Source organism: Convolutriloba macropyga, chromosome 7 (assembly GCF_964194025.1).
Source record: "Convolutriloba macropyga chromosome 7, txConMacr16.3, whole genome shotgun sequence".
In the NCBI taxonomy this organism is placed as follows: domain Eukaryota; kingdom Metazoa; phylum Xenacoelomorpha; order Acoela; family Convolutidae; genus Convolutriloba; species Convolutriloba macropyga.
The window spans coordinates 17,606,772-17,631,352 of record NC_134474.1 but is presented as its reverse complement, the minus strand read 5'-3'; the positions used below and the strand labels follow the sequence as shown (position 1 = coordinate 17,631,352).

Below are 24,581 nucleotides of genomic sequence, written 5' to 3'. Positions count from 1 at the left end.
TAACTTTGATTTCACGCAAAGTGATTTGACTGATGATGAATTGTTTGAGTTGATAGAAATAATACTTCAGGATAATGATGTCTATTCACATCATAAGTATGATATTGGCAGAACTAAACATAAGTTCCATTTACCCCTAAAGAAAGACGCAACCTTTAAAAAGCAACGCCCAAGCAAAATACCCATTCATCTCAGAGATAAATTAGAAAGACTAATGGACGAATTAATTCAAGCAGGGATAATCAGAGAACTCAATGAGAACGATGATATGAATAGTTGGTTTGTCAATCCCGTCATCATATTACCTAAGAAGGATTATGTAAAACTAGTCATTGATGCTAGATACCTAAACTCTATAACTGATACAAGTAATTCTAGTTGGCCACTCGAACCACTAAACGTTCTAATGACAAGAATAACCGGAACTATATTTACAAGTAGTGATTTATCATCGGCTTATAATCAAGTACCACTAACTGAAGATACACAGAAGGTTACAAGTTTTATAGTAGGAGGCAGACAGTACACCTATCAAGTAGGATTTTATGGTCTTAAACCATTACCCAGTTTCTTTAGCAAACTAATGCGTTATGCATTTGGACCCCTTATAAAACGTAAACAAGCCATAACATACATAGACGATACTTTATTACAAGCTAAAGATAAACAAGAAATGTTCACAATAGTAAAAGAGTATCACTCTTTGCTTCGAAAGGCAAACCTTAAAGCAGCCCCCGATAAAACAATGTTTTTCTTACGAAAAGTGAGATTTCTAGGACATGTTATATCTAAAGACGGACTATCGCCTATTGCTTCGCGCATAGATGATATTAGAAACCTAAAAACGCCAGAATCGAAAACAGAAGTTTTAAGAGTTTTAGGAATGATGGGTTTCTATCACACCTATATTTTGAACTTTCACATAGATGCAAAACCTCTATATGACTTAACTAAAGATACGACACTATTCAAGTGGCTACCAGAACACGAAAAGGTATTCACAGACCTTAAACAAAGATTCTGTCACGATATTTCTAACGCATTTCCTTCTAATGACTATCCCTTTCATATACATGCTGATTCATCTAATTTAGGAACAGGTTGTGTTCTTATACAAGATTTTCCTGATAGAAAACGTATGATTTCAGCAAACTCGAGAGTATTTGATAAAGCTGAACAAAAGATGTCCCCTCAACATAGAGAACTATGTGGAATAATATCTGCATTACAAACATATGAATTTTATGTTATTGGATCCCCTTTTCCAATTTACCTATATTGTGATCACAGACCAATTCTATTCCTTTGGTCACGACGAGGACAAATGTCACATCGTTTCTTTAAGTATCAAGTTGTAATAACTAAGTTCCAAAACTTGCAAATTATATACACTGAAGGCAAAAACTTAGCGTTCCCTGACATTCTTAGCCGAAACGTTTCTTTAGCAGATGCTAAACTTTATCAACTAGAGCACAAAGTAATACCTAAAGATATAAAGTTTCATATTAACGGAAAAGAAGTTAACTACTCTGTATTGCATCAAGACGATAAAGACGCATCAGCTAACGACTGTTATCCAATTATTGCTCAAGTCAAAGGCGAAAGAAAGAAACTTATTAATATAAATGATGAAGGTGACTTTAGCGTAGATGATGCACCAGACTACATAAATGAACACTGTAATGCTATACACAGTTTTTCTGATTGTTTTCGCTACGGCAAACAAATTAATCAAATAAAGAAATTAACTTCAGAACTAACTAGCGAGTACGATAATCATTACTATTCCGAGATAGAAGAAATAGCTGAAATAAGTGATGACCGAGAAGGTTATGATGACCAAGATTGGTTAGACTTAGTAGAAGGTAATATTGAAAACTCACTTATTGAACAATTAGAATCTGCTAAAGCCGATTATGTCAGACGGACAAAATTTAAGAAACTTATTGAACCAGAAGCTTTTCAAAACATCTCAGAAAAGGATGTCCACACAGATACATTAGATTTAATAGCTAAAGTTACAGATTTTGCAAAAAACGCTAATCTTGACACCGATAATATTCTTGAAGAACAAGTAAACGACTCCGTAATAAATAAAGTTAGAGATTGGCTAAAAGTAGGCAAAGCTCCGGAAAAGGACTACATTATTAAACAATCTAAAGCACTACAAACCTATAGAAATAATTTCAACTTGTTGTTTTTAGAAAGTCAATATGATTTACTCTGTTATTCCGAACCTTGTGAAGACGGCTCTTTTGACGTTAGGATATGTGCACCACTTTCGCTATTTATAAAGATATTCGAAGTCGCACATACGCATGAACTTAGTGGTCATAGAGCAGAAAGCACAACTTACAATAGAGTTAAGCGATATTTCTATTGGCCCGGTATGTTTAAATGGATTGAAATGTTAATGTTAGATTGCTTAAGTTGTCAAACTAATAAATCAGCACGCAAAGACTTGAACGAAGCGCCCTTAGAACCATGGGGACAATTAGAAGCTATACCCCTACATACACTTCATATTGATCATAAAGGTCCACTACGACCACTCAGTAAAGGAAATAGATTTTGTCTTGTAATAGTAGACGCTTTCTCTAGATTTATACAAGTATACCCTAGCAAGAATGCTGAAGCTCTTGAAACAGTAAATCAACTAGAGAAATTTATAACTACATTTGGTATACCGCAACAAATAGTACATGATAACGGCAATGCTTTTATTAGTAATGATTTCGTTCACTACACAGACGAAATGGGAATTACACTATGCCCCCGAACTGCATATTCACCGTGGACTAACGGCAAAGTAGAAGTACAAAATAAACATTTGACTAATTACCTAAGACACTTTATTAGTAAAAGTGGATCTAATTGGTCCGAGTACACTAGTAAATTTGCATTTTCACACAATACTGCAGTAAACTACAGTACGGGATATACCCCTTATGAAATACTATTTGGAACGAAACCGCAAATACCCTTATCACTAAAGCTAGGACTACTACGAGATAATCAAAAGAAATGCACATCGGAGTATTGTAATAATCTACCACCACACTCACATAGTGAAGAAACTTGTAATAACAAAAAGATAGAGAAATTGTTACAAAACAGATTATCTAACGAAATGTTAAAGCGAGAGAATACATTTAAAACAATATACTCGAATACCTACACTAAATGTAGACAAACTACGAATAAAGCGCACAAGTATAGAAATAGATTTAAACTCGGAAAGCCTATACCTGAAGGTAGAAAAGTACTACTAGAAAATCACTCGAAAGGACTATTAAAGTCTAAAAATCTACAAGAGCTACGCTCAGGCCCTTACACTGTGCAACGAATGCTAACTAATACTACATATGAGATACAACATGACAAAACAAATGAGAAGAAAACCGTGCATAGAAATCATATAGTACCTTATTACCCGAAAGAAGAAAAAATACAAGAGTTAGTTGAGAACTATGTAGTCCCAGACGATACGGATGATTATTATACTCAATATAATAAGCATAATATATCCAAATCTAATGCTTATAGAGGCGCACAACATATTGCTATTTCGCAGTGGCCCTTAGTAGAAACACAATATACTGTTAATCCTAGTACTACACTACAGCCAACATTTAACGTTGAGGCTACTCCAACAAAAGATTCAGGCTTAGAATCGCTACAAACACGAGCAGATAATACTACGCATATTCAAGGCACAAGCTCTTCTAATTTTCTACCCCCACGCATTTCAACCCCCTACCCTATGCAAAATATGTATTCACCTAATAGCCCACAGCAGGAAAATTTTTCTACACCACCTGATAATACTAGTAAATTTAAAGCTACACGCAAATTATTCCCCCAAGCAACCCATAATAGCCCCACATCATCACCTTATAATCCTACACCTACAGCATCACCTAATATATCTAATTTACCTGACGCAAATGAAGTATTGAGCAGACCTCAACGTAATAGAAAAGCACCTACATTCTTTGGTGAACCTATTCCTTCTGACTTGCTACATAAACTCAAAAAGAAATAAGACATAAAATCTCCTTTATATGAATAATATTAGAAGAAAAGCGTACCGTTTCACGCACAATATACAAATAAAAATAGTATATACAAAACAAAAAGTTACAAAAAAATTATAACTCTCACAAGTCTAAGCACGCACTACTCTAGCTCTGGCATATGGGCCGCGATTAGACTCCTTACCGCCTTTGCCATGAGGGTCTGCGTTTTAAAACACACACACTCCTTGAAATTCCAACTCAGTAGACTTAGATAGCCTTCTTGCAATTTCGGTCCAGTGCTGGGGGACCACCATGCAAGACCCAGCGCGAAGAGTTGATTCTCCAACTCGTTTTGTTCCTCCCAATACTGATCCAGATCACCACGCGGCCTCTTATACAGTCTTTGATAGAACTAAAATAGCAAAAGTGCTTTCTTTATTGGATCATACGCATTTTTTTTATTCCTTATGCTCAACTTCTTGTTCTAAAACCCTTCTGAACACATATATTTAGTTCTGCAATTGCCCCGATGGAAGCCTGTAAAAGTAGTTAAAACACAGAAACAAATCTCACTTACATCCTTCCCCAAGAAGAACTCGATGATGTTACTTGTCTCGTCAGAAACACACTGGGTTCTTCTTAGTTCCCAGGGAGAATGACTTCCCCGAGCCCCCAGAATTCCTTGTACCTCATCATCAGTTAGCACAAGACAATCCGCCTTATAGCCAGAAGAGAAAAAGTATAAAAACTCTTGGGCTCCTAATCCGGAAGTATCTCGGTATATGAAATCTAGATACTGCTGCCTTCTCTTCATCTCTAAGGCACCAGTCACTGACTCCCGACTGAAGCCGTTGACAATTAGTCTCCACTCAGCAGCATCTAGCTCATCTCGCACTTCCTCAGTCTCTCGTAAATAATTAATCGTGTACCAATTCATTATAAGAAGAGAGTGGCTTAAGGTACAAAGAAAAGGAAAATATGAAAATTAGAAATATAAAAAGAAAATGCAAAGTTTAAAAATAAACTAAAAGAAAAAAAAGAAAGTCTAAAAGAACAAAAATTGAAGTTAACAGGCGAAGAAAGAAATAAAGTTTTGGAAATTAATAGTCAAGAGAGATCAACTGTATAGTATGAACGTTTAAGGCAAAAAGCAAATAGCCCACTCAACACAAATCTCACATAAAGTACGCAATTAATCACCATTGCAAGCTGTTACACACACATAAACTTCTATACATGTTCAACACTCATACACTTTCAACAATTATGCATACCTTTTATTACAAACTAACGCTGAAAACACGTGTTACACAGAGCAAAGTTAGGTAGAAACAATTCCCCCATGAGCAAACACCTTACCTAAATTGAATACCTTAAGTACAGAAATTTGTCCCTTGCAAACTATTTAAACACACTAAATTGCAATTTGTCAGGAAATGCACATTTAAGCAACCCATATAGTCAACAAATAGAGCTAACTTTACTAGCTTAAGGACCCAAGGAATGTTTAAAATAAACATTAAAGCACTTATGTACAAACAGCTAACCGCGATTTTAAATTCTCCAAGCAAGAATTATGTCACCTAAGTGCAAACCTTACACAAATCTCAGAAAGAGTAATAACTCGATAGATTTATCCACTCCACAACTCAGACTACATGTTTGCAAAAACACATGTTTGCTCAAATAGTTCACAAAAGTGTAAAACACACGGATTAGAAACATCTCAGTTGAATTCTAAAAATTTCATTTTTTTCATATTCTAACATATCCTGTTTCTAGACAACTTATGATTAACACCTGAAAATTTAAACATGAATTCACAAAGATATAGCCTACAACTTCGACGAAACGGAATTTGAAAATACAGCTCAGAAGTACATTTAAAACAAATAAATCAGAAATAACACAATTAAATTCTAAAAATTTCATTTTTTTCATATTCTAACATATCCTGTTTCTAGACAACTTATGATTAATACTTGAAAATTTAAACATGAATTCACAAAGATATAGCCTACAACTCCGACGAAACGAAATTGGAAAATTCAACCAAGAAAGTACGTATTGAAAGCACAAAGTTGATATAACACGGGTAAGTTCTAAAAAGATCAAATTTTTCATATTCTAACACATACTGTTTTAAGGCAACTTGCGATAAGCACTTGAAAAGCTCAACATGAATACACAAAGATATAGTCCACAACTTCTTGGAAGCGAACTTTGAGAATTCGGCCTAAAAATACATTCTTCTTAGATAATAAAGATGGATCCTATAGCACTGAAACATGAGAATTAAATTTTGAGTTTTTATCGTATGATTTTCGTCATATGACCAGTTTATCACGTTGCTACATGCCACTAGTCAAGGCTAGCCATTGGCCAATCAGAATTGAGCACACATATTCTGGTAACTTAACCCTGAAAACCACTATTTAAGAGCCTTACCCAAATTCAAAATCACTTTTCTCAGTTACCTTCTGAAATCAATTACTTCTTTCGCTCTTAAATTCAGCTCTAACTCTCTCTCTCTCTCTCTCTCTCTCTCTCTCTCTCTCCTTCTCTCTGTCCCAAATTATATCTTTCACATTTTGCCCCTTTCAACTGATAAACTTAGAAAACTTAGCAAAGTTTTCAAGCATCTCAATTTGTGACCTGCAAATACTTGTCACAAAACATCTCCACAACACATATATCAGGTATCTCAGTTCAATATTGATTCTCAATTCAATTCTCAGTCACTAACTATAGCAGGAGTTCATAACTCTTTAGAAACTGACAATTCAGAAAGTTTCTAAATCCCGACAAACACTACCTACACTAAACACTTTCATCACCAGTTAAACACACCACAAAACACCAACACCGTAAAGACAATCAATCCTAATATATGACCGAAGTCTCATTCGACCAAAACGTTTTTCTTATTTCTCTTTCTATCAACCCTGATACACTTGTGAAAGTTTCGATTAAAGCAAATCAAAAGCTGAAATTTAATAGTGAGTTTAACACCTTAACCAGTTGTCAAATTTCTAACGAAGTAAGAACTGTAGTATTCTTTGCTACTAACTCTAACAAAGACCCTATTGCTGTCTTCTGGGGAAAATACAATCCTCAACAACTTAACAGTCTATTACTCCAAATTCATTCTTCAAGCCTAGTTGACTTAGACATTTTAAATGTCCCTTGTTTGGTTTTAGAAACACCAACTGATCAATGAATATTCCGCTAAACGATTATTGGGTTATAGCTTCGAGAACAACTTTCTCAACTTCTTACAGTCCTTATAACATACCACATAAAATTCTAAAATATAATAACAAGTCAGCAAAGATTGACCGATCGTACATTTCATATAGAGAAAACATTGTTATTTTCTTCGTTAAAGACCAGTTTGTAAACTTAGAAATAATTGTTTGTTGGACTCCTAACAAACCAGAACATATTGAACGCTTTCATTTCCAATTGAACAACAGAGACGAAATAGACCTTGATATCATCGAAGCTCCTTTTACTGTAGACCCTTAATCTATGTTACCACCTTCCCTTGAAACACAAGTTCTTACTGCCCTTGCATTCGACCCACTCTCGTATATTAGAATATTCCTCCTACAGAAAATATTGAAATTCGGAAATAAAACTGTAACACTTGACAAGTGTTTTGTTTCTAATCAACAGAGAACAGTTGCATTCTTCGTAACATCAAAAAATAACGCAAAATTTGTCATATTTTGGGTACCCTATAATCCCGCTCACGTTCACGAGCTAAAATATCAGATTACTTTCACGGATAATATTAACCTGAATTTGTTAGACTCACCTTATACTGTCTTCGTTTATTAAATGGAAGACGGAGAAATCAAGAAATCACCAGCAATAGACGAAGTAATAAACGTAAGTTACAAAATGTTTATTTTTATGTCACTCTGTTTAACTCTGTTCCCAACTGTTGCAACTGATAGTGAATCCGAAACTAGAATAGAGATATTCTTTGAATATGCAGATTCTCACCCACACCTCTTAGAATGTGTCAAAGATAGAAACAATTGTTTACCTGAAGAAACTCCGTACCTTAAATTAATAGACCCTCCTGAAAAGCTACTAGATTGGTTAAAGCGCAACGTCCAATTTCCACTATCACTGATTAAAGACCAGTTTAAAGAAAAACTTACTGATAAGAAAGCGTTTCTTTCAAAAGTAGAATATTTTTTAACCTACATAGGAAACCAAATTCGTTCTGTTCAGTTTCTTAAGATTATTGCTATAATACCTCTCGCACTTCTCTGTGTTATAACTGCTTGCTCTGCAAAATATTTGATCTTTATTATATTTCTTGCATTATTACTCTTAACGTCTTTCACTGACGCCAGACCCATTGAAAAGATGAGTATCTACGAAAACACAGCTCCTAACCTTCATGTTAACCATTTTGATTGCTCAAAAATGATTTCAAACCAGATGTATTCTCTCAACAAAGTAGCACCTTGCGAAATTCGCCCTGATAAAATTAGCACTAATCAAGCACGAGTCACTCTCTACCAAAGAAATTATAAAGTAAAACTAGAAGCAACTATGTGTAAAGCAACCCAACAGCAATTACGTTGGTTTTGCGATTCTTTTGACTCTAGTGGCATAGATGCCAGACATAATACTATTACTACTTCAGTTAAACTTGATGCTCAGAAATGCAAACTTGCAAAGGAAAGAAAAAAGATAAAGCTTTCCCCTTCTTCTAAATCAGTAGAATTCGATTTTGACAAATCTTTATTCTCAAACTTTAACTCAGGCGATGTTGGAACTGGAAACAATGAATGTAACTCCCGAGGTTGGATTACACACTACACTTATGAAACATATATGCAAAATGTTAGCCTGAATGTAAACCTTAGAGATGGCACAGTTAATAACTGGCAAAATATACCTCTACCTTGTCCTTTATCAGCCGGAGGCTGCGATTCTACATCTACTGATCCATTTGCATACACTTGGGATGAACCCAATAATTGTCTTTTCACTATAATTCGCACTTTTGACGCTCAAATGATTAAAGCTAATGACAAATACTATATAGTAAAGGATCCTAAATTTACTTCAGCTCAGTCAGATTTCGACTTACAAAGCTTTATGTTCCAAGTTTATAATAAACCACAGTCTTTATGTAGTCATCCACGAATAGTATATCCTACACCATATGATTCTCTATACATTAGTCTTCGTGACGGATTTGATATGAACACTGGAGAACCCATTCACAAATTTAAACCCGATACTGGTGCTATAACTATGAAAAATAAATTCTATTCCAGTGACAATAAAACAGTTGATACAACATATTCTCAAGTTTATGAAAATATTGATTTCGAAGCACATCTTGGAACAAAAATTGACTATTTGCACTTTAATAATCTTCGGCAACTTCAAACCTCTACTCTAGAGCTATTACGAAATGACTGTGAATTAGAGCGCTCAACTATTCTTAACACTTTAATGATTTCTCATGAAAATCCGCGCTTAGCTGGATATACCTTAACAAGAAACAGATCTATGTTTCTCAAAACAAATGGCAATGTTGCCTGGCTATATATTTGTCCTGAATTTCATTCACCCTTACAGATTCTTAATAAGTGCTATAATCGAATACCAATTCTTTATGAAGATGAAATTCATTTCGTTGATCCGATTTCTAGACAAACTTTCACTGAAGCCGAAGAACAATTGTGCTCTGATAAACATTCAAACTTATTTCAACTAGATGTTGACGATGATAATTCATGGGTTGAACTAACCCCACAAATCACAAAAGTAAGAGGACCTGCACTCTTTAAACCACATATAGTTATTCAACAAATTGCGAATGTTATTACTGCAAGTATTTATGCTTCTATCTACACATATAAAGAAATGATGTCTTTCTGGAATTCAATAACTTTCAACTCCAATATGAAAGGAGTTCTCAAACACTTTACTAAGTCATTAATAGATAGCAGAGAATCATTTTCAAATGTTTCAGGCACGAATTATTATAACTCTAGAACTATTTATCTAGATTCATTCATTTCACCGGACTTCTTTAATAATCAATTTGTTGAAACCTTTGGTAAAATACAATATATAATTGAGCGATGCGGAATATTCTTTGCCGCTTTCCTATTCATTAAGCTACTCATCGACATAGTCTTATGCTTAATTCGAGCAATGCAAATTAACAAAATTACAGATGCATCTATTCATTTTGGTAAAGCACTCTTTGCTGCCACATTTGACTTAATGTCAGTTCCAATTTTGACTTCTATCTATCAAGCAACTAATTCTGATAATAATAACACTGATGAAAATAGAGAACGGACAATGCAAGTTCCAAAAACCGAAAATATTAATATTAGAGAACGAGTTATTCAAACTCCACCTTATGCAGAGAATATAGGCTTACAAGCTTTAAGATTTGAGAATAAAAGTGGTTATCCAAACCTACATGATGAGAATAATAAAGACGAAAATAGAAACGATCACAACGTTCCTACGTCTCCAGTATAGGATTAATTCCTCTATTACTTTCATATCATCAATCTATATGATGATAATATAATACAGACTGACTTCATATTTACTACTGATTTACTTTGAAAGAGAATACAAAAAAATAAGAAAAAGAGAATACTAGCAAAATAACTTCAAAAAATATACTCTTAGAATAGAATAAGAGTAGAGAATACTTGATATTTCAGGAACTTTCTTCAATCCCTAACGAATTGATACCAGTCTTTCAGAAGGAACCTTCAAGCGGTTGGCCCGAATACAATACACCATCAACTTCTAAACCTCAACCTGGAGTTAAACAACTCGACAGACTAGTACAACCCACAACTCACGTTACCCCATCTACAACCCTTCTCTCAGCTATCAAGATTTCAGCAGTACAAACTCAAGCAACTAGTGCAAATTCATCAACGACGGTTACATCATCCAAGAAGAGAACTAAAACTTCAGACACAATTGCAAAGAAACAACCACGTAAACAATTCATTAGAGAGACATTCAACCCAGCGACACCGCTAGAAGTAAATATACCCAAGACAAACAGTACGGTACCCAACGTCTTAGCAAACACTACAACTACTCAATCGTCACGACCAAACTTTCTTAATCTTCATCATTACACAACTACCCCCCTGCAAGACCGCCTACAAAAACAACATCAAGCTGAAATACAAGCTAAAACCCCCGGTTTTAGTGGACACCCGAACTACGATACGAATTTAATCTACCAGTTGCAACCCAACATCAATAGATTCAATCTCATTGGTTATTTGTCAAACAAAAATTCTTATCTACTAACTAATCACAACCTTCAAGGACAAACAATACAAGTCCCGTTTGATAATATTACAGCAAACCTCAATCCTCAGCTTGATACTTTCACTTATCAGGTACAGCAAAACTTTCTAACAGAAAGACAACGCTCTCAACAGCTCGAACAACGGATTACTGAGCTCCAACTGGAGATCGCAAATCTGAAGCATCAACTCCACATCCTCCGCTCATCACGTTGAGCACTCACGGAATGGAATAGATAATTTTGTGGTTGTTGATGTTCAGTACTTCCTTCATTACTTCTTCTTTCTCCCGCGGTGAGGAAAATTATTCGTTAGTTTAAACGAACGCCTAATTGTTAGCCATTTTGTTACCTTACTCTCCTTTATTACATTACTTACATCAAGTAAAGTAATCCGCATTTCTTCAATCTTCATCGAAACAATCTTCAATGATTACACTTAGCGCAATTTATGGTGAACAAGGAGTCCATTATTATCTTTAGATTGCAGATTTGATTTGTTCTCGCTTCTCGAATAAAATATATTCTTTATCTTTACCGATTTATCTTGCTTATGACATCATTCGATTGTTCCATCGAATTCCATAATTTAATGTCTTACAACCTTTCAGTAGACGTTACGTACTTCAAAACATATTGTGATCTCGCTGAATTTATTCAATCACAAGTTATTAAAACTTCGAAAACATTCTTAGTTGGAAATAAATTCTATACACCATTGTCAGTTCATTGGACATTTGAGTTACAGGAGATTATCTTATTCTTGCAAGATAACAAATCCAATGAAATTGTAGTTTATTTTCATCAAATTCCTGAGTACGATTTATTTGAAATTCTAAAGCTTATTCATACAGAAGAAATTCTTAACATCAATAATCTAAACTTTCGACCGCTCACTTATTTCAATTAAAATGTTAGTCTTCAATATTTTGGTGATCACTGATATAGAAATATTACAACCTTTCGTTAACAGGTTTTCATTCATCGCCATCCGCCATTTATAGTTTAAGTACTATTTGGATCTTCCTATCAATTCCTTTCAAATATTAATGGGTCTTCCATTCTCCCCATTGACATTAAAATTGAATTACTACATTATTAAAAATGAACACATATTTTGAAGGAGGTGTTGATATCGAATGGTTTAAAGATTATTGTCAACTCTCTGATCATGTTGAATCCGCATGGGTTAACTTTTCTAAACAGATTATTTTTAACGATGAAGTTTTCAGAATCTCCGAATTATATTATTCTGAATTTCAATGCGAAGTTATTTTATTTCTTGAAGACTTTGAACAAAGAGAGATTGTTATTTATTTTGAACTGATGACAAAAAGCAAGATTAATTATTTCTTAAAGCTAATTCATAATGATCAACTAAGTCTAAATATTAATTCCTTACACTATAGCTACAAAGCTTACTTCAATTGATTTATTCTTCAACAATACTCAAATAAAGATGAATTACGAAACGGAATTCTTTATTTGGGGAGTCATTGCGGCAACTCTAGCCTTTATGGTGTTGTGCGCAGTCATTTTAATTTCCCTATTCATTTACCTCGCTTGTCATTATAGACCATTAACTTAACCAGTATATTCTTCAACTTATATTATTCTATTATTCAACGTCAGATGTACTAGCAGCACAATTTTATAGAAAAACTTCTAAAGGTCTATTATAACGACCAGCCAAAAAAAATTGGATCTATTATTTTGTACAGCCCTGTATCTTAGGACGTCGTCAACTCTTCTTCAAGAGAGAACTCAGAAACAAGAAGCTACGATGAACTTTAGAACTTTAACCAAGTAATCTACCTCACAAACTTTAAATGCTTAATTATTATAAAATTAAGCTAAATAATTTATCCGATTATGTAAAATTTGATGTTTTGATTTAATACCTATGGACCGGGATGGGATGTACTGAAGTGTGCTACACTCAGTAACACTATTTGATAATCTTAGTGCTATTTTGAGAACTTACGTTATAGTGCGTGAAGCACAAACTTGAGTTGGACAAAGTCCATTTTAACGTGTGAACAAATTACTAAGTAGTTTTGAATAAGCTACTATTTTAAGATCACTAACTAAAACTGAGAATACTATGACGTGATATTGTCACGCCACACAGAGAACACCAACTTAACCTTGGTAACTCTGTCGACACTGTTATCTTTATCCAATAGGATACTAGAGAACCACGTGTCCGCAAGTATAAAAGGAGCTTGCACGCTCAACTACCAACACTTTTTGGTCCCTGATAACTTCTGATTTAAAATCATACTCCCGTATTGCTCCCTTGCTCAATCTCAGCTTACTTGAGATATTTTTCTAACTTAGCATATTTTGTGACTTGTTCTTAACTAAGAACTCTCTAAGTCATAAAATATTAACTTAGCACAAATTTGGAAATCAGGTAAGTTCAACTTAACTACTCTAAGTTATAATTTAACATCTCTTAAATTCTATCTAAGTTACAAGTTAACTTAGAATAATTCAACCTGTGCTAACTTGTACTATCTCACTCTTAATAACTTAACTATTCTATCCCTTCATGCTCGGTTCATATTTGATGCTGTTTAACATAACTTATTAATTCATATTTGCATTTAACTTTCTTTAATACTTAACTATATACCAAGAGTAGAACTAGGGGTTGAACTCTCAAGTTATACATGTGGTCCCGCGATTAACCCCGTCGTTTAAGTATCTAATGTACGGACCAGCAGTATAGTAATTTCATTCGGCCTAACCGCAGTACCGTTTCAGTTTTATAATACTGGATACGACCTACGACCCCAAAAACTGTTAGTCCTTATACTTATACACTCGCAGATTATTCTACGTGCCCCCCCCCCCCATTATTCTACGTGCCCCTCCCCCCATTTTTCTACGTGCCCCCCACCACAACACAAATTATATATTCCACTCACAAAAACATATTGCGCACATGAGAAATTGCCTGACGAAAGTTTCAAGTTGAACTTGATTGCAAGTTGAGTTAAAAATAAACTTGGTACCTATTTTAAGGCATAAATGAAGGTAGATCAAAAATAATCTCGTATGTTAATCTGACGCAGGATTCAGATTTGCGTTCTAAACTTGACACTAAGTAGCAACTTGATTGGCGTTCACTCAACTGAAGTTTCCTAAGTACATTTAGCTAAGGGCATGCTTACCCGTATGTGTTAAGGTATGTATTAGTAAAGTTTCTTCAAGTAATATCTGTTTCTACCCCCCTGCTTATATTTTAGCCGCACACGGCTCTTTTGCAACTTCAACACATAAATACAAAGAATTTGCCATTCATTGGTCTAGTATAAGTTGGAAAAAAATTTAAAAAATGATAGAAAAATCAAGAATGACAACCAATTATATGTTAGCTCCTCTGAAAATAAAAATGCACTTTGCTGCACATCTATTTCTCGAACAAATATTAAACAAATTTTGTATTGAAAGCTCACTGATGAGCTATCAAAAGATAATGGAAGGCTTTCCAGGAAAAACCAAAAAAAAATCAAATATCAATGCACTATTTGGCAAAAATTACAGCAGTAACCTAGGAGTTTTGAGAATTCCGAGTTCCGAGTTTCTTGAGAGAGTTCCGAGTTTCTTGAGAAGAAGCTAGCGGCAAGCCAGTGAAGCCAGAGAGACAAGCTAACAAAAGTGACAAGGAAACTGATAGGTTAAAATGAGTTTTATATATTCCGAATATATTCAAAATAATATCAGCTCAATGAAATTTCGATTCATTTTGATCAATAACACGCAATTAAAATCAAATGATTTCGAGATTACAGGTTTCCTTGATTTTCCCTATAAGGCAAGCCGGGTTGTCACAATGAGTTAAAATGATGTAGTTGCTCTTAACAAAAATATACTTTGGAGAAGAAAGCACAAATCAACTGATCATAGGTCTTAGTGAAATATCAAATAAATTCAACTGCCTCTGGTTCTCAATATGCGGTAAAATAAATACGATTTTGACCATGTCACTGCTTATTTTACTCAAAAAAGTAGCAAAAACTGATTGCTGAGATATTTTTGTGCGCAACTATTTAAAAATGCTCAAGTGTGGTCTTCAAAATGAAACCTGATTACTCAAATATAAGGGCTTTAGTTCAGTTCTTCGAAGTCCCAACACAAGCTAAAGCTGCTATTTCATTTGATTATAATTCAGAGTCCAATTTTAGCCAGTGAAGAGAATTCTGGGCCGAAATCCAACAAAGACAATCACATTAAGAAACAAATTTCAATTAACTCGAAAGAAGATGTGACTTCGCTTTGCTGAGACTAAGCTACAGAATGATAGAAAAAAAATAAAAACTGGCATAGCTCACAAATCCAATAATTGAAAACAAATAATTTTCAAACCCGTTACAACCAAAAATTTTCAACTAAAAAACTAGATAGATTAACTTGTAACTCCTTAATAAACCAGTAGGAACTGCCATTAGTGAGAATAAGCCATAACACCCCAGAATAAAAACCAACAAAAGCAAAACAAAATTTCATAATCAAGTTTACGGAAACACAGTGTTTACGGAGGACATAAAAACCATGAGCTTTTAACTTAAATTTTAATAAATGCTCATTGAGCCTCACTTAAATTAAATGGGGTATATCGATAATCTGATCTGGGCTTGACATCATTCTGGTCTGCTGGTCTCTAAGTAAAATGAGCAAAACAAACAAAAACAGCGAAAGTATCTTGAAAAAAGACAGCACGCACAAAACATCCTAGCAATTTTTAGATTGTGAAAATCCACAACTAGACCAAAATTAGCTTTGCTATTGTTGCACGACTATCAAAATAAGGTAACTGTTCCAAATATTGGTGAAAAAGATAAATTGACCGAAAAGGTCTACATAACGAAAATAAATTTTCAATTTGGTATTTTTAATTCCAGAACACGTTCGGAGAATACGGAAGTAATTTAGCCCTCGTAGGAGTTGGAGAGGATCGTGTCAGCAGTTTTTTGGTTTTTACTTCCGGTTAATTGAAGCAGATTGGGCTAAGGAGGCATGTTTGGTTCCATTTTTGATGAAAAAAACTGAATTTTGAGAAAATTTTGCCCAGGTTTTACCCAAAAAATAGGATCAAACAGTTCGGCAACACTTCTTTATCTTTAAAGGTAAAACCATTAAAACTAACGTAAACAATTTTAACATATTTCAATTAAAATTGGCGAATTTGAGCGACGAAAACGGCAAATGTGAACCAAAACAGCGGATATCAATCAAATGTTCACAAAAATTTGAACCTCTAACTCCCTGGGAAAAAATTCAAAAAGAAACGTTTTTATCCCATTTTCTGCAAACTTTTAAATTCTCTAAAATACACTGGAAGAGCTTTTATATGATACCACTCCCAACTCTACGATAAATATTGCCTGAAATTGACTGAATAAAAACCCTTTGAGCATATAGTTCCTACCCCTCTAAAGTGAGTTGGAACAATTGCCAGGTAAGGCAATATATCAAAGACCTTCAGAAGATCTTTTCAGCACAGTCCTTGTCTTCTGTTGAGCAACTGAATAATCAGATGCTATTGAGAACTATCCACATAAACTAAATCATAATGGAAGGCAAACAAATTTGCTGAATTATGTTTATGAGTTTAATTTTTTCTCTCTATCAATTCTGTTTCACCCTTATATTTCATTTTTACTTAACTTGCAAAAAATATGGATCTGATTCTACATTACAAGCACCCAAGAGTAACGAATTTTTGGGTAAATTCCCCGCATCAGTCTGCATCATCTCAATTCTTTTATGTGGTCTGTAAATCGTAACCACTCTTCTGTGACAGTAAGTTTATTTCGATACCGCAGACGTTTGTTATGTAATATAGTATAACCTCTTATCGGAGGAATTTTAGCGTTCTTGGTCCGAATCTGGTCTTATCATATTCTGTAAGTGTCCTGAATCGTTGCCCGGTGTTAACTTAGCAATTCTGAGGAGTTTGTCAGACAGTACACCATAAACGTCCAGGAATCATTGGTCACAATAAAAAACAGCTTGCCGATCTACTTCTGTCATTACTTCTGCACTCCAAATTTTTCTCGTGTGCATCACAAAAAAATCGTGGGTTTTTACCCGATTACTCATGTAAAAACGGACACATAATTTACGGAGTTTTCGAGTGCGTGGTAAGTGTTAGTTTTAGGTCTTGATCACTTTGCTAGCCAAAGACTGACGATTAATGCAATCAGTGTCTTAAGAAACCCTTTTTTGTTTATCAATTATTTGATTTATTTGTGGCATCTTTTTCTTGTATTCATACCACTTGAGATTTACTACAGAATATTCTTCAAGACAGATACGACATTCAACTATCTAGGAAACAAGAAACTGCACACAAAATACAATCTGTCTAAGCTCAATCGTAAATCAGTTCAAACAGGACAATTAGCCTTAGGGCATTAATACGACTGCAGATTACCAACCACAACACTCTTGCAATAATTGCACATCTACCTTTGCAGTATTATCCTTCTCCGACCTGCACTCCCCGTGACCATTACACGGATTAGTCATCTTGCACGGGATCACTTTCTCACAATAATTTCCCGTGTATTCCCCTTCACAAACGCACTTTCTGCTCATTTCGCTGCTTACAACTTCACACTTTGCTTTATTAAAGCAATCGGAATCAGACGTACAGCTACCATCTCGGGTCTCGTCTGAGATCCAGGAATCGATGTCCTCGGGAACACAGGAAAGGTGACCTGTGGTTGTGTTTAGACATTTGAACTGACTCGGGCAGACACCTTTGGCATCTGGTGTTAAACATGGGTTGATTAGTTCGCATCGGTTTCCGTAGTAGGGTGGTGAACATTCACACGTGAAGTAACCTAAATATATTCATATTGCAGTATAGGTATCATTTTTTTGAAATAATGGTAAACAAGAAACCACAAAAAGCAACAAAATTAGAATCAAGTTTATCGAAAAGTGAGGGAAAAAAATCAGTTGTACCAAAAAGCTACTTACGTCATAATTTGTCCCCTTTAAGCGCCATTTTTGCTCATAACAAGACATGACAAAAGACGTGAAAATTTAAACGAGATTTCATGTGAATTCGAAATTTGAAACGTAAGATTTTCATGTACAAAAAAACAAAAGCACCTCGGCTTAAAATCAAGATCCAGAACATCACAGAATGCATACAGGCGTTACTGAAAAACTATCAGGAACAAAAAACCTCCAGCGAAAGAATTGAACAAGCTTTTCAAAAATTTTACTCAAATTTGTTCCAAAAATGTTACAAAATTGTTCCAAAAACTATACAAATACCAAACAAACTTTTTTTGTTATTTGCGGCGCTTTTGAAAAACCTTTAAGTGTACATAGCTTTTCGCTATCATAGAGTACATCCTCGCTTCTTTTAATAAAAAGAATAATTCCATGACTAAGATGGTAGCAGAAATATAATACTTCCAGTGAGGAGTACATGTCTTTAAACAAGGCTTGAGAGGGGGAGGGTGTAGTGAAAATTGACTACCATAGCATAAAATTAACCGTACGCATACAAAATACTCACGCCAACGAAAACTGCACAGCAACATGATGCTTCCAATCATTGCCAATTTATTCATATTCTCTCAACAAGCAATTTAATAGATCAGAAAAAATTTTGCACCAAAAAGGACCTTTAGCTCTACAATATTTGCTACAAAGTTCATATGAGAGCAATTAAACACGCGGTCATCCTAGAGGAAATCAAATTCTTGAAAGTTAGAGAAAATGGATTTTTCAAATCTTCGTGAATAAACTTGATATGTGCGCTTTCTAAATCCAAAATTTTTCTATTCTTGGGGCAACAGTAAATACAATAGAAAACGACCATTTTTGTTTTAATTTTTGGAGTCACTTTTTCGAGCTCACGCTGAAAAATAAATCCAATCATTGGACAAACGATAAGCACTGTAGGCTTATAAATTTCTAATTTGAGCATTTTTTTAAATACGTTTAAATAAGTTTTTTATAGCAAATATAAACAGCAAAAACTATGAGAGTTTTAATGGCAGTAACAATTCTGCGCCTAGTTTTGAGATCCACAGACTATATTGTATTTATTTTATTTATAGTAAAATTAACAATTTTGTCTGAATCGTTTTTCAAATTTTAATTTTCTATTTCTATGTATAGATCATATTTAACTAATATGACTCAAAAAAACACTAACACCAAAAATGGATAACAACAGACAGTACCTTGCATTAGCAGTTTTTTTTAACGTTGCCATTTATTTTTTGCAGGAAAAAGGAGGCATCGCGTTCTCAATGATACAGCTTTACAACATTACCTGCTGCAGCAAAAAAAAACAGCCGGACCCAAAATTCAAGTGACATCAAATTTTGACGCCAGGTTTTTGTTGATGAGTTGGAAAAAAACACTAATAAGACCTCATTTTTTTCAGAAAAAAAATACTCAAAAGCCACATGACAAGATATTTCGGCCTTCAAAAACGAATAAAATAAAATCAGTCCCGTAACTACAATATAACTTAAAAAGAAAACCTTTGACTCTATGACTTTTGTAAACTTCAGCAAAACACTACTTGAGTGCATGCTTCGCATTGCCATAGAAATAACTGAACCATCATAACATGGTTAATTTTGCGGGGTGATGAGGTGGGACAAAAGGCTTTTCGGGGGCGTTTTTCAAGCAACAGAATCAAAATCTACACAATTGTTCTTTATTTTGCCACAACCTTATGATTGCTTTCTCATTAAAAAATACGATCAGAATATTTCGAACGTGGGCGTAAGAATTTAAAGAACAATTATGGAATAGAGGTCTGTGTTGGTGCCAAGATGGCATTATTATTTGCCTTTATGGCCGCAGCGGCTGTCTTTTAATCTTCTTGATTGGCTCTAAACTGTCTTTGACTCGTATAAAGTCATTTGGGTCTAATTGCCTAACGTCTACATTGGCGGCAGAATGGACGAAAAGAGATGATAATAGAAATTAAAAACTAAAAATCTTGTTTTGTTTCAGATTTAGTGCCTCAAAAGTTCACAAAAGCCAGCCCGCCTGATTTTTTGAGATAATACTTGTGATTACTTCAATCACGAGAAAATTTTTAAGCATTTCAGTTTTCATATCATTTGAGGAGGAGTTGACCGAAACTCGGTTTTGATTTTACCAAATTATTCTCCAAATGTCACCGCATTCGCGCAGCGTATAGGGCACCATTCATTTATAAGAAAACATTTAATCTAATAATTCGTAGTTTAGTTTTTGGTTATCATTAATATTTCAATAGAAACTGGAAATTAACCCCTAACTGAAAGAGCTGTTACTTTTGAGCAGATATAGACGCTAAATACTATTTAGCAAGATTAAAGTATGGTTGAAAAAGTTTCAAGTAACATCATCAATTGCAATTTTTCCAGCTTTCTGTTAAATAATAGACAAAATTTAATTGTTCCGACCCTCTTGAGGGGGGAGGAACTATATACTCAAATGGGTTTTTTTTGTTCCGTGAATTTTCGCCGCTCGATATATTCATCGTAGAGAGTTGAGACTGGTATCATTAGAAAGCTCGTCCAGCGTAGAATATGGAATTAAAAAGATTTTTTTAATTTTCGTTTTCTACGGGGAGTTATCCAGGTTTAAACTTCTGAGAAAAGAAGAGTGAATTCACGTTGTTTTTATTCACATTTTCCGAAATTTTTGTCTAAATTTTCGTCAATTTTGCTAAAATTTATTATAATTCTTAAGAATAGTGTCGTTGATTTTATTTTTGAAGACAAACAAGCATTGTTGATTGTTTTGATTTAATTTTTTTGGTCAAAAAATCTGGATAAACATTTCAAAATTTAGCCTTTTTCATCAAAAACAGCACGAAATAAGCTACTTTAGTTCACTTTGATTAAATTTGCCGAAAGTACAGCCCCAAACAACACTCATACAATCTTTGTAGAATCAGAGGGGGGCTATTTTTACTTCAGAGTCCGCTGAGAGTGCTCTGTAGTTAAAACTTTGCCGTTTTTTGCTAACTTTACTCGTTGATTATCAAAAATGCAGAATTTATTTTGAGTTTTCAACTAACAAATTATCTATATCTACAATATTCGAAAAATCAATTGTTCCTAAGGGACAATAAGTATTAGCAGGGCTAGTTTTGGGCCATTCTTGGACTGTTACAATCAAAAAAAAATCGGGTTGTAATCAGTCGGTCTTTTTTTTTTTAAAAAAAGACTTTTTTTTTAATAATAAAGAACAGAACATATCAAATCAAAGCTCAGGAGTGATAGGTCCAACCAATTCGCTTGCTAAGCAGCTCCAAGCTAAGGCATTTAGTTTTTTAATTGAAATTTTATGGTCGTTTCTTTTTTCAAAAATAATTGACTTTTCAATAAATAATGGCTTAATTAACTTTTCCTCTATTTTTTTCTTAATTTGTTCAACTTCCAGCTTAGTGTCAGCAAAGAAAGACTGCTCCTTCTTTCTACTGATTTAGCATTTTTTCTTGGTTGCAGTTTTAAGCCTGAAGTTATTGTTTTCTGGCTTTGATACTACAAGATTTCAGATTTTTGTTTGTTTTGATATTTGCCACTTTTTCACGTTTTCTAATTTTGTCACATTATCACATTATTGACAGTTCTCATATCACCTTATTAGCATTCAAAATAAGGCACAATTGAACATATTAAAATCCTGAAAGATATACATCATCGTTTTAACGGCCTCGACGCCTCTTTCTTGAAGAAATCAATTGAATTTTTTAATTTTGTCTCTAACTGTCATTTATACTTTGTCGTTTCGGTCGTATGAAATTTCCTGTATAGTGATAGCTTTCATTGGCTTTTCATGGAAGAATAGAAGAACCGATATTCTGATATTAGATAGCTGATGGCTTTCATGACTTTGAAAACAATCGTTTTCCAAAATTAAAAAAAAACTTTTTTCCTTCGCAATTTTGTTCTTTTTATGTTTCTTTTTGTTACCTAATCTCGTTAGTTAATTACAGGTCAAATATGACATTATGGGTGTCAAGGGAATAAAAGGGATTGGTGTCCCAAAATCTTTTTTTTAAGAATTTGTTATGACCCTACTGGCTTCGACACCGGTTTTTCACAAAAAAAGCAAATTAATTTGATTTTTGTCATATTTGACGTTCTTTTTGTAGATGCAAGAAATATTCTGGATAATTACAGGTCTTGAGGGCTTCCTTTTCATGAATAAATGACCCTATTTAAATAGCTCTTTTTGTAATTAATGCCTTTCATGACATTGGATGTAATTTTGTTTCGAAAAAAAATTAAAAGTATTACATACTTTAGCACTTCGCTTTTTTGTCTACTTGTTACCTAGTCTTACTAATGAATGGCCACGTACTACATTATAGTTGTTTTTTTGAAGAAAACGCTATCAAATATATTTTGATTGCTCAAATTTGGCTTGACGGTTTTGACAGCGTTTTCTGGCAAGTTTCAATTGAAATTTTGTTTGTTCTTTGTTGTTCTTTTTAGCCGCTTTAAAAAATGAATAAGGACAGGTCCTAATGCCCTTCTATAGAAGCAGTGGTAATCGTAAATTTGTGGTAATATTAATTGATTCCTAAAGGTATTTATTACTTTGAAGTTAACTGTTTCAAAAAAATAAGTTAATTTTTTTACTTTACTGTTTTTTTTGTATAATTGTTACCAAACCTTTTTATGGACTGGTTGCATATGTTTTCTGGTGATTTATAAGTTATTTTTGTTTAGTTTTAGGTTTATCTGACGGTATGTTGACTTTGTTATTAAATTTAGTTTTTAAGAGGGACATAAATTTTTTGATGTAATCAATGTTTGTTGTTGTTGTTGTTTGATTTTGCTGTTCGTCTTGACTCGCTTTCTTAATATTGACATATTACAGCAACCTAAAACATCAATTTTTACTCCACTGAGTTATTTGTTTTGATCTTATCGTTCATACAGAATTTTTTGAAAAAGACTTGGGCTTTTTTGGGATTCGCAAAAAATAATTTTTGGGTTTTTCTATCTGTTCCTCATTTGGTAGACAATTATGCCAAAACTGTAGACGGGCGGGGTCGGAACCTTATGTGCCATCGCACATTATTGAGCCGCCTTGTTCAATTTATATTAACATGTATGAAAACCATTTGATAATACGAACTCTTGTCTTTAATCAGGTTTACGATTTTTTTTCAAATTGAGTGTAAGCACTCGAATACGTGTAATCCAAGATCGTGTAGCTTGACTGGTAAGAGCACTCGATGAGCCAGATTTACCAAGTTTTCATCATTTGAAAATTAGAACCTCTGTTGAATTTCAAGAAATTACTACAAAATCCATCATAGTTTCCGCCACTTTTAAAAATTTTGGTGCAATGTTCAAGCAAGCCAAATTAACCGAAGCTTAAGAAACGCTCCGAGTAAAGATAATTCGATAATTTATAAAATTCGTTATTGGCTAATAATTTCAACATCAAAAAATTAATCTATCTCATAATTCAAAACTTTGATTGGTCACTATAAGAAACAACGGTGTTTTGGTCGTAATTGTCATAAATTATTACATTAATCTAAAAGTAACTTTTGAAAAAAATGTGTTTAATGGAAAAAAGCACCTCTGGGTTTGTAAGGAAATACTAGGCTTTAAGTTAGTTTTTGTTATCAATTATTTCGATGCAGTTTTTTTTATTAGTTTATGCAAATAAATGTATTTACGTTTATCTCTCGCTAATTTGTTTCTTTTTCAGACGAAACACTTCTGGTCCAAGAGTTTTAAAACAAGCTTGAATCAGAACAAAAAAAGCAAAACTTATCTGTGCTTAAACATAAAATACTACCTCTGGAAATGTGTCTCCCGAAAGACAATCTCTTAGCTCGTGAAAGACAAGCTAGCTAAAGATTAAAAAGGGCAACTGCAAATCAACCCAAATTCAAAATTATTACAAAAATTTTTCTAAAATGTAAACCAAAAGTCAACCAGTTCAATGTTCAAGCAGGATAAATAAAGGGAAGCGTAAAAACGCTCTGAAAAATTGATAATTTAAAAAATTCATTATTGGCAAATAATTTTACGATCATAAAGTTTCATTGAATTAATTCTATACCACTTCAGCTCTCGGTTAAAAAAAGCTCTGACAAATGATAGATGATAAAATTCCTTATTACCAATAATTTCAAAATCAAAAAACTAATTATAGCATTTTTTTTACTTTGTAATCTATCTAAAAAGTCAAAGTACTGACTGGTCAATATTAGA

At 33.8% G+C, this 24,581-nt stretch overlaps 1 protein-coding gene across 5 annotated transcripts in view; it reads right to left on the bottom strand.

Moving 5' to 3' along the window:
• Positions 1-24,581, bottom strand: part of LOC142342656 (uncharacterized) — a 201,459-nt gene that overhangs the window by 87,419 nt on the left and 89,459 nt on the right. For all 5 annotated transcript variants that reach the window (XM_075394110.1, XM_075394106.1, XM_075394109.1 and 2 more), the window contains exon 10: positions 17,833-18,209. In XM_075394110.1, coding sequence (XP_075250225.1) covers positions 17,833-18,209 — 377 coding nt within the window. The remainder of the gene's footprint in view (positions 1-17,832; positions 18,210-24,581) is intronic.